This window comes from Poecile atricapillus, chromosome 3 (assembly GCF_030490865.1).
Source record: "Poecile atricapillus isolate bPoeAtr1 chromosome 3, bPoeAtr1.hap1, whole genome shotgun sequence".
NCBI lineage: Eukaryota > Metazoa > Chordata > Aves > Passeriformes > Paridae > Poecile > Poecile atricapillus.
The window spans coordinates 52,493,553-52,505,942 of NC_081251.1; the positions used below are offsets into that span (position 1 = coordinate 52,493,553).

A 12,390-nucleotide genomic window follows, 5' to 3' on the forward strand; every position below is an offset into this window, starting at 1 on the left:
GACCAGCCCTCTGGGTGTTTTCTCACCAGCGCTGAGCAGAGATGAAGAGCCACATTGCTCAGGCTGCTGGTGACACTCCCCCAACACAGCCCACAAGTCTTTACCCACAGCACACCCAGCTTTCTCTCTGCAGAGCTGCCCCCCTGCCAGTCAGTGTTCAGCCGCAAAGAGCTCCATTCTCTCTGAAAAGGGAGCAAACTACTGACGGTCTTGTGTGAGAGCAGAGACAGAGACCCCTCACAGTCATTCAAACACTCTTGGGAACTCAATGTAAATTTTAACTGAAGGCAAATATTCCCTTTTCCAAAGTCCTGAGAGATGGAGCAAAGCATCTAAACATAAGCAAAACATCCAAACATGATTTCAGCAGCAGTAGAGCTGACAGCTGACATGAGCTGTCAGTGAACTGTCATTAAAACATAGCTGATCTAGGAATTAATTTTTAAGCATGCCTGCCAGGTACTAGATCCTACTCTTCCATTAACAAGGTTTGCTGTGTTGTCTTTTCTAAAATATCTCTTTTTGTTTAACACATGAAGTAAAAAGTTTGATTAGATTTTAATCAGTCCATATCATTTCTCTTTATATAAATTTTAATTTATCTCTAAAAATAAAATAAAGTTTCTGCAAGACTACCCTGGAAAATACAAGACCAAACAGCATTTACTTTGTCATTAAATAACATGGTCATTAAATAACCACTATGTCTTCTACTAAATATCAGATGAAAATGTTTGAATCTGAGAGAAAAGAGTCTTTAGTAACAGGAAACAAAAAGCTGATGTAAAGAGTTTTAGAAAAAAAGAGTGTGATATGTGGAAAATTACTTTTTACCACCTAATAACACCCTCAGTTCAAAGCTGTAACATCACACACTGAATCTGCATATTTTTTTCTACATCTTATATATATTGTACAGGCTGGTATATATGTTGTACAAGCTGGTGCTAAGTATAACATTAAAAAAAATAGAATTTTTTTTTGAGGTGATTTTGCCATCTTAATTTAGGTGTTCTTGCACTGTATGTAAGAACACATATATTCTTATATATGCAGGGAGTCCTCTTAGGCTTTAGCAGCATTACATGCCACACAGACAACAGGAAAAACATGGACAGGCTATTCATCTGTGGATTAGTACCTAACTGGTTTAAATTGCTGCAGTTTCTTTCTCAGTACATGAGATGTTTTCCTTCATACTAGCAAAACAAAATCTAGCATAAGATTATTCCTCAGGGGGTGCTTTTGAAAATGAAATAAAACTCATAGATTTATCCGAAGTTATGCACTGAGTCTTTTAAATGGCTTTGAATTGTCCTTAGGAGGCTGTGGTTTACTACAGTGATGGAATTGTCATGTCATAGCAGTAGCTCACACGGGGAAAGGACACCCACTGAAAAAGTTTGCTAACGTCAGCTAATTAGAGACTATGGTTTGTTTATTAATGTAGGTGATTAAGTTTCTTTTCATCTGTTTCCATGAAACTTTTAATGTCAGAATAGAAGTTTATAAATAACTTACTTTCAACTCTAGAACAGAAGCAACTGTGTACTTTGTTTCTTAAAATTAGTTAAAATAATTTATAAACACAGGAAGCAGCCACTGTACAAAACTTCCATAATTCACTCTGTGCTCAAGACAAGTTAGATCTTACTATTTCTGTACTTAAGTGGCTGTATTGGATAGTCAAATTAGTTTATATAAAATTAATCTGTGATCCATGTTGAGTGACATGACACCACAAAAAGAGAGAGCAATTTCAGCTACTGCTAAATTAATTAGTTTATGTAAAGTGAAAAGAAGTTGATTTATCAAATCTGATCTAGCCATAGGTATTCTAGTAATAATTACCATCACCTACAAGGACATGAATAAACACTATATGAACTAAAGTTTATCAGAGTCATAGAACATGTTCCTGTGACAGATATATTTTCATTGAAAAAATCAAATAGGGTCTTTCAGGCAGGAATCTAAGGTGGTTTTTAAAAGTCCGTTGGGTAGGTATGGCCTGGGTAAAAGTAGCTTTTGCGTTGAAAACTGTGACACAGGTTTTCCCATGTCACCGGATGGACTGCAGCTGTACAATTCCTTAAAATTGGGGAAAGTCATACCAAGGAGTAAAATGTGTTAAACTAAGGGTCAGAAACCTTAGATATTCAGCAGTGTTGCAATAAAGACTATTACATGCAGGCTTTGTGCACATCACGCTGGGCACGTATCAGTGTTTCTGCAGAGATCTAACTTTTCTTTTACTGGTCCAAATTTTCAAGGTACATGAATGTTGCAAGCTTCAGATCTGAATCTAGCACTGTGGATGATGACATCTGTCAGCCTGGTCAGGAGTGGAATAAGTTATAGTGAAAGAATCTGAAGTAGCTGATGCTGTGCAGGTATTCCACATCATTTCTTGAGCAGCGCCCAGGGGCTATGTGGAGAGAGGCTGCACTTTCCTTTCTGTGCTTCCTGATAGTCACTCTGTGGCTGGTGTGCTGCTCAACATCTTATCTAGGCTTCAGAACCTAAAATTTTCAGAGTTCTTCAGAAATGTTTTTCGCTCTGTTTCAACTAGGTCCCTTCTACTGACTTCAGAGGAATTCAAACCATTTAAATCTGGATATTTTATTTCTCACTGAGAATGCAAGTGGGTTGTGAGAACAAGCTATGCTTTTAAAATTGATGCTTTAGCTCATTGCAACCTCCCCACAGAAGTAAAGCCTTTTGAAAATATTCACTTTGGAATAGACGTGAATCAAACCGAGAAAGATGACTCCACATTCTTTTTCCATAATTTTCTGGCTTATCTAGGCTTCATTTTAATCATTCTGAGATCTTAATGCTTATAAAATCACCACTGAATAGAAAGGCTTAGGCTTTAGAGCACAATGTACACAACATGTATTTCTCCTCAGCCTGATATTTCTTGAAGCCCGCCTTTGTTACAATAATCTCAGCTTTCTTAACACCACTTTTGGGATAGCAACACCATTTTTGTGGTTTTAGAACTCTGTCCAAATTCCTTTTACTCTTTCCTGAACACACTGTAGGAACTAGATAATTATTTACACTTTAAAAGATAATAAAAAAATAGCAATCAGAAAATATAAATTTATAACTGTACACATGCATTTTGCTTTATGGTACCTAACACTAAATAATAACCAATACCAGGGGACACTGAATAAACTGCATCAACTGGAATGTCTTTCTGCAAACATCTATAAACTGTCTGATGCTTAAGTTTTACATCATACACTTATGCATCCTTCCTTACTAAATGTTGGACCATACTAAAATTTTTCCTTGGGCAGAGATGATCAAGCAACATATTTTTGAGATGGTTTGGTAACTTGATAAACCATTTTTTCTAAAAAAAAAATAATTTTAAGGGTATTAATCTCGTGCTGCAGTTTTAATCAAGGCCTAGATCTTTCTACATGCAGCCTTCAGAATGGTGATCGAGGTCACTGGAAACTTTGCATAATCTTTTGAATAAAATTCAAGTTTAAGATGTCCTTGTGATGCCTAAAGATTTTTGCTTTTTATATATTTTTCATACACTTATAGCTTTGTAGACTGTTAATACATACTTTTCTTGCTATTTCTCTCACATTTTAGAACAGTAAACTAACCCAAGACATTCCTGAAATTCTGTTTAGTCTTATTCTCAAGAAGATGAATTCTAACAAGGACACTCTATTTTGCACTAGAACGTAGAAGACATAACAGGAAATAGGGAAAAGATCCAAGGGAGGGCTGCTGGGGCAAGTACTCTGTTATTGGATGTACCTGCTAGATATATAATTAATTAACCTTATAAAATTTGTAGTACATCAATTGTGCACATGTGCAGAGCCAAACTTTTGCACCTGGAAGTTTGCATTAAAGATCTGCTTTTCACATTATCACTTTCAATATTGTCTGGAGTTTTTCCCTTTTATTCTAGGCAACACTTGTGCTTAGAGGAGCTTTTATTTAGAATTACAAGGTTATGCATATTTGTGTCTGAAAATTCTAAGCACTATTGATCTGTGTATTTGCCTGGGTAGACCAAGAAAAGAGACATACTTCCTTTACAGTTTAAAAATAAAGGGGAAACAAATAGATCCAAGAGAATAGTGAACTAAATGTCTTTAAAAGCATTAAAAAAACTCATTAAAAAATGGTACTAATATATTGTAAAAGCAGTATTAATCATGCATTTTTACCTCAATATTAATAACCAGGGTTTGGAAACCTATCAGAACATTCACTTCACTTCAGAAAGAGACCCAGAACCACACTGATTTTAGTTCAGTCATAAAATTCTTTGCTAGTTCTGTTTCATGGGGCACAGCTGATATCTGATAATCCCAGGGATAGAACAATGTAGATCACCTGGAAAACTGTCCACTGTACCATCACATTATTAGAGCTTGGATATAAAAAGTTTTTGTCAGAGAATAACAGTTTGTCAAAACAATGTATTATATTTAACTTAATTTCCTTAAACAAATTTTCTCAATTCCAAAATGAAATCTTTGATTACTGCACAGTGTGAAATAAATAAGATTTGGCAGAGTTAGCTACTACTGTGGGATGTGAGTGCTTCTGGTTAGCTTTTCATTTCAGTGCTTTATCACTGCACAAGCTTGCATCCTCCACAAATTTTTCAAGAAATTACAAAAATTTTTGTAATCAGGATCTTTGCTAAATATGTACAATAACTAAATTAAAATTTCTATTTGACTGCAGCTTCTTAGTCCTTGTGACAAATTACATTGGGCTACTGTGAAGGGCTAAATTCTCATGTTCTGCACAAGAAAAAATCCAATGGATCTTAGAATCCAGAACATTCTAAAAATATTTAGTTGAAATATGAAAAAACATTAATGGAAGAGTAATATTCGTGGAGCAGTCATAATCATGTTAACCTTGCATAATAAACTGAGATTTCTACTTCCTTTTTATGATATTTTAATTGAAGAACTAAATAGATAGAAATTTTTTGAAGAATGATGTTAATAAAATTGTCGATGCCACTGAACTAATTAAATTAATATTCTGGAGCCTAGCAGGTGTCTCTTTTTTTTTTTTAATGAGTAGAAATGGAACAGAGTAAAATGTTTAGGTTTTTCAGTGTGCATATTTAACTACTAGAAAAATATGAAAATCTAAATTAATATAGCATTTGTAGCTTTGTTAATTTCAGAAGATAACTGACAGGTATGATAGAATAATAATTGACAATGTCAAGTTCTGTACAGCATTGACTATGCTTTTTGAGGATTATTTATAGTCTTTTATTGATATAATATTCTAGTTTCATTTTAGAGAAGAAAATCAGGACATCTGAGTCATCTCTTTCATGCTGGTAACATTATAATTAAAGTCGTTCAGGAGTATATTTGGTACACTGGAAATCACTTAAAATACATTCATAGCATTTTTTACAGAATACTGAGAAAAGCTGTCAGGGGGACAATTTTTTGCCTGTTTTCATTGATGAACTTCAGAAGTATATCAGTTGGGTAGATTCAAACTGGTTAAACTGTATCTGATTAATGACACACAGGTAAATCAGATTCTGTAAACAATTTTCAATTATACTGGTAAAAAACAGTTTTACAAGAGGAAATTAAAGAATATAAATCTAGGTTACTGAAAAAAAAATCAAATGAAAGGGAACACATCACACATACACAAAAACTGGGGAGGAAAAAACCCAATTCAGATGCAACAAAATAGAAAAAAAATATCTTTAAATATCCATTTTCCCTACACAATTATACAATAATTATTTTCCATGTATCAACTTGTAATTAAAAAACAAACTAAAAACATAAAAAAAAAACAAAACAAAAACAAAAAAAACCCACAGCTGACAAGCTCTATTTTGGTTCTTCAGTTAGGAGAGATTTTTTCTTTAGATAGGAAAAAGTCTGCTTGCATGAGAAAATGGTACTGCCTGGTGGGAGTTAGTTTTAGTGGAAAAGTGAGATAACAAGAATTAGAGGCCTCTGTGCATCCTAGGCATCCAGAACTATAAATGCTTTCAGAACCTGATATTTTATCTCTGAAACCTTGTGTGATTGTTCACTCTCCAAGCAGCCTCTTCTTGCTAGTTTCAGTTTGATAAATTTAACTAGTGGTTACATGGTTGTATTCGACAAAAGATGTACAGAAGCTTAGCACGTTGGCAGTTTTCAGCAATTCCTAATTAGAAAAATAGAAGAAATCATTTCCCATGACACAGCAAGACACAACCATTGAAATCACTACAATTCAACTTCCCTGAGTCTGCAAGATCTCTTGGACTTTCAGGGAGAATCACCCTGAACCACTCCTGCCTCTTTTTCTCATGGCACTGTTTGTAATTAACTTCTTTGAGCTGCCACCAACAAAAATCATTGAAACAGTAATATATTGTGATTTCTGCAAATAGACAGGGCCCTTACTAGTATGTGCTAGTACTAATACAATACACAAAGAGCTGTCTTCCTTTTAAGCACTGCTCTCCTCCTGTTGTGTCTGATTACAAAGAAGCTTTTATTCTTTTTCTAGCAGCTTTTACCAAGCTTGATGTTGCCATGTTCTGTCATCAGCTGTCCTCAGCCAGAAAATGCTATGTACTGTGCAGTTGACCTCAGAAAAAGTTGTCATCTACTCTATTAAACATAGGCACAAAACCATCAAAGCTCAAAATTTTTTACCAACTAAGCTGAAATAAAATTACAGATGTAATTTGAGGAGGTCTCATATCCTAATCTCAGAAATCTGAGTGTCAGAGACCTCCAAACTCCAAGATTTGTCTAATCTAACAGTACTTTTCCTGACCATTACATATATCAGCACATCTTCAGAATGTCAGCAGACATGTCCTACAAAATGGTTTCCTTTGTGTTTTTTTTCTTGATGAGTATCAAAATCTACTTTAATGCACCAATTTTCACTAAAAAGCTTTACAAATACCAGCAGAATTTACAAAAGCAGCACAGTGATCAGCAATAAAGCCCTTACAGATGTATTTCTATGTCCACAAAGGAAGCAGCTGTTTGTTGAATTTAGGATAATGAAATCTTCCTTGACATACAGACTTTGAACAACAACATATTGGCTTGCCCAATGTGTATCAACAATTCTTGTTAGTTTTCATAGCTTCAAGGCTTATCAGACCATTTCTCTGTATTTCCCTGAACAAGTCTGAGCCACAGATGTTGGAAGGGAAACAGACGGCAAATACACTAGAGAGCATAATAAATCCCCAGCTTCCAGTGTAGACTTTGTCTATGTCCACTAAAACTGTATTCAAACAGTCAACAAAGTAAATAGCAAGCAGAGTTTGTCCAAAAATAACTCTAAATGCTGTCAGTAGAAGAGATGTTAACGATAGATACATCATCCCCTTTGTGGCTTCCACAGTTTTACAAGGGGATTCAAGTCCTTAAGTGTTTTCTCACTAAAGGAAACTCTTTCATAAGCTGGGTGACCTTCAGTACTGAGCAACAGGAACTGCTCTGCTAATATGGTTGCATGAAATGGGACATGGCTTGAAGGTTATCGGCAAATTCAAAGCACATAAGAATTTATACCTGAGATTTAACTGTGCAGCAGCTTTGTAGTTAATAGGCTCCTTCTATGCTTATTCTGATCCCAGATATTTTGGGGATAGAAATTTGCAAGGTCTGACTTACAATGTTGACTTCTCAAGATTTTTTTTTTCATTGTCATTTTTAATCCACCCAAGTTGGACCTGAGACATGAATGGTCTCTAATCTTACAGAACCAGATTTCACATGTTATTGTTTTGCTTTCCTTTTTAAAGCTGACCTTTTTCCTTAACTGGCTCAGTATAGAACAACTGCTTCTCAAAAGCCTTCTTAACCACATGATTCAAAGCTGTCTAAGATTTGAAGCTGTGGTTTTCAGTAGGATGATGATGATGATGAATAATAAGAATTAATGAATATAACACTTCTATGCTAGCTAACAGCTCTATTTTAAGACCAATGAACACAGATTAGTGTTTTATTGATTATTCACAGAAAGAAATAGAATATAGACCTGATAAAGATTCATAATTCTTTTACTGTTAAGCACTCAAAGACTATTCCTGAACGAAACAAGTCCTAGTCACAACATTCAACTTAACTGCCAAAAGATGATTTGAGTGCAAAGGAATTGTGTAAATATTTCAAAAATATCATCTGTGGATAAATTCAGAGATGTAAGAAAGCTAGACTTTGTGAAGCTTTATTTATATATGTAATCATAAATATTTTAATGTGTAATTATATTTCCCATGTAATTTGGAAATTTACTTGTGCTTTTAACTAATAAAATTTTTGATTATTGAACCTGTGGTAAGCAAAAATAGCTGCCTCTAGAGAAATTATATTCTACCCACAGAGCCCAGTTTTGATTTTTATGTATAGCTCCTCTTGATCCATTTTCTCTTCATCTGGAAGATGCATAACAAATACTCAGTTCCTGCAAGCCAGTTTATCCCTTTCTTTTTCAAGGAATACATTTTTTATCCCTAGTCCGCACTTTGTAAAATATATTTAGTCCATCATGATTCTTCTCAAGATATTGCAAATAGTAAAATAGAAATAGACAATGAGTCCTATTCATTTGTGCTGCATTTCTGATAAGAGACTAGAGGTTTAGAATTTTCCATGGTAACTAGAATGGCTGAAAGTTCTTTTGACAATAACATGATGGATTCCAGTTTTAGTCATTTAGGATTAAATCTATTACTTTAAGCAAAGTTACTCCAAAGATGTTCTTTCTTCAACTTCCTACACCAGGTGAAAAGACCAGTGTTCTTGAGGTGTTGTAGCAGCCCTGCCTTCAGAAAGAAAAATTATCTTCTGGCTTGGGTGAAAAAAAATCCAATTTTCAGGAAACACATGGCAGGCACTTTGCAGTAACTATGGCTTTAGTAGGGAAGGAACCAGAGAAATGAGATGGTTTTGGGGGATGAAGTCTTATAACTTGTAACTTATAAGTCTCATAACTTATAACATCAATATATATATTTGGGAACAATTTGCATAGTTTGTAGAAATGTTTGCTGTAGCTTTGATCAAAACTAACAAATGCTTGAAGTTAGTTGCATGATTAAATTCATATGAAGCATTTTAAGTTTTCTCATACAGCTCATTATTTGGTGGCTTGGACTGTTGAGGGAATGAAGGGAAATTATTCATTGCAAACATATTTAAGGTCCTTCCTGCCATCTGATAGCTGTGTGTGCTTATGCAGGGTAGCAATTGATTTTACTTTTTTTTAATGTAAAAAATTTCCATACTTTTGGTAGGAACTGCAAATTAGAAAAAAACCATTAAGCTACACTGCAGTGTCAAGTGCAATCAAAGATCAATTGATGTGTGACATTATCCAAAACCTCTCTGGATGGAATTACCTTATCATAAGTTAGTGCAAAAAGGTGAAATAAATGGGACTGAAAAAATGGCCATTTTGAAGGGAGAGAAATGTGAATGCAACTTATCTGCTACAGAATAGCATTCTATTATTTTTGGCATGCTAAGCCTAATTAAATAGTTACATTTTAAAATCTTTATGAGAATCTTAAATATTAATGACATCAACAGGCTGAAAAAAATGTAGGTTATGTGTGGGGAGAGTTTGGCTCTGCAAAGATATTACTTAACAGCAATTTTTTTTGCATGACTGAGCACATGTGCACAGAGACTAGATAGTCACACTTTACAATGAGGTTACAGTAATAAATTATTTATGAAATGTTGGTAAACACTGTAGGCTATTACAGAATCCACAGAGTCCATAGTTTTGTTATAGCTATGTGTAACACCCTCAAGTAATGTGCAACCACGTATAATTTATGAAAGTAATATCTGTAGTATTGTTTATGATGTATATTAATAATTTATTAATCCTTTATGAACTATTTATAAATGCAATCCTAATGGAAGGCATGGCTGACAAGTTACTCCATCGCAGTAGCTGTATGGGAGTTAAAGGTTGCACACCTCTGCCCCTCCTTTTTAACTAGCCGAGTAGTCTTTAGACAAGGCAACACTCGCTATTTCCTTACAGGATGCTAGAAATTAGACATCAGAGAGAAGCACTGTAAAGAGATTTGTCTGCAAGCAAAATGTGTAGGATCCTTTTCTTCAGTCTTCTCCAATATTTCAGTAGAGCTACCATAGGTCTCCTTTACTGAGAAAAAACTCCTTGCATATGATGTGTGTATATTAAAGAGCATGAAGTCTTGATTCTGGGGGATTCTTGTATAGTTTGGTACATCAGACCAACAAAACATGGGCCATCAATCCTTATGGCATCCACTGGGAAACGGGCAATCGACAGCAACGCGTGCTGTAGCTTAGGCTGCCGTGATGTCTGGGAACAGATCCTGGCTTGCAGGATAATTTTTCTGCACCAAAGCATTTCTGCCTGACAAGGTACAGCTACTTCTGCTTGCAGCAGGCAAGCTCCACTAACTTTCATGTGACAGTGCAGTTTTATTGCAGCTCTTTGCTTCTTTATGCATGCTGTGAAATCTCTTACTGAGGCATTGGATACCAGAGTACCATCCCCACATATTAATTCTTTTCTTGTTCTTCTGCAGGAAACAGATCTCATTCTGACTTTTAACATCTCAATGCACCGATCTTGGTGGATGGAGAATGGGCCAGGCTGCACTGTGACCTCAGTAACCCCAGCACCGGACTGGGCACCAGAGGATCATCGTTATATCACTGTCTCGGGGTGTTTCCTTGAATATCAGTACATAGAAGTGGCTCACAGTTCTCTTCAGATCTTCCTTGCAGTAAGTGTTTTTAAATAACTTCAATTCTACAACCTTTTCAGGATTTCATCTTGTCTTTACTGGAATAGTGGATGATTGTGGCATTCATTCACAAACCCTGGCTTTGTGTCTTCATTTAGTCATGAAAGTCAGTTGTCATTCAGCCAGTTCAAGATAGCTGCATGCAAAAATTTCCAACATACATATTTATTATTATGCTAAGAACTACTGACATGACACACCCTGTTTTCCTGCTACAATAAGTTGTGACATAATAGCAAGTTAGAGCTATTGTTATGAAAGCCAAATTAAATATTAAATTGAATACAAAAGACAAACCAACAGTAAAAATAGATTCACTGATCAGTTCACAGGACTCAAATCTCACCAAATTGTCTTTAACCATATTAATTAACAGACACTAGACTACAATGGGAGAGGTTTTCCCTCCCCTCCTGAAAAAGTCAAACTTAATGTGAAAATCAAAACCCAAGATCTTAAATTTTTTTAGTACAAGAATCCGCTGTTGCACTGCAGAAAATTTATAAGGGATGAAAACTGTTTGCTTGGGGAAAAAATGTATAATGGAGCTCACAGCTATCCAAAAAGTGGGCAGCTTTTCCATCTATCTATTCTCCAGCATTTTTTTATCACTCAAGCTTGACTCATGGAATTATAGCTTCATAGAATCATTTTGGTTGGAAAAGACCTCTAAGATCATCAAGCCCAACCCCTAACCCTGCCAAGTCCAACACTAAAGCCTATACTTAAGTGCCATATCTACCCATCTTTTCAATACCTCCAGGGAAGGTGACTCCACCATTGCCCTGGGCAGCTTCTTCAAGTGCTTGACAAATTTTTATGATATCCAACATAGTATCCCTGGTGCAAGCTTGACTTCCCTTGACCCAGACCAGGATGTCATTGGCCTTCTTGGCCACATGGGCACAGCTGGCTCATGTTCAGTTAGTGCTGACCAGCACCCCCAGGTCCTTTTCCAACAGGCAGCTTTACAGCCACTCTGCCCCCAGCCTGTGGCAAAGCTTAGGGCTGTTGTAACCCAAGTGCAGGACCTGGCACTTGGCCTTGTTGAACTTCATACAATTGGCTTTGGCCCATTGGTCCAGCCTGTCCAGATGCTCCTGCGGAGCCCTCCTTCCCTCAAGCCTTCCAGATAACCAGGATACTTTTTTCTGCCTTTTTTTTTTTTCTTTTTTTTTTTTTTATGTAATGAATGATGAGCAAGAAAATCAAGGTATATGTAGTTCAAGCTCATTTCTGTTCCTGATTCAGCCAGGTTATTTTGTGTGTCTCTGTTTAAATAGAGCTGTGGTTTTGGATAAGCTCACGCTTTTCAAGTCAGAGTAATGGTTCAAAATAACAAGCCATTAGTAATCTGCAAGCTACAGCTAACTACATCTGTGTTATACTCCCATTAATGTTACTCTAAATGTGATTATCACAGGTAAAGATCTGCACAGCATAAATATGGGTCAATTTTCCAAACCTTGTGCTTGACTACTGTTTACATCACTTTCACATTTTCCATTGTGGCTGTTTTTTCTAATAGAAATGCTAGTGTAAATTCACTCCCATTTTAAATGTGATTAAAT

At 35.7% G+C, this 12,390-nt stretch overlaps 1 protein-coding gene across 1 annotated transcript in view; it reads left to right on the forward strand.

Annotated features, from left to right (window-relative positions):
* The window catches only part of NKAIN2 (sodium/potassium transporting ATPase interacting 2), a 526,876-nt gene that overhangs the window by 440,053 nt on the left and 74,433 nt on the right, over positions 1-12,390 (forward strand). The window contains exon 4 of the mRNA XM_058835423.1: positions 10,598-10,798. Coding sequence (XP_058691406.1) covers positions 10,598-10,798 — 201 coding nt within the window. The remainder of the gene's footprint in view (positions 1-10,597; positions 10,799-12,390) is intronic.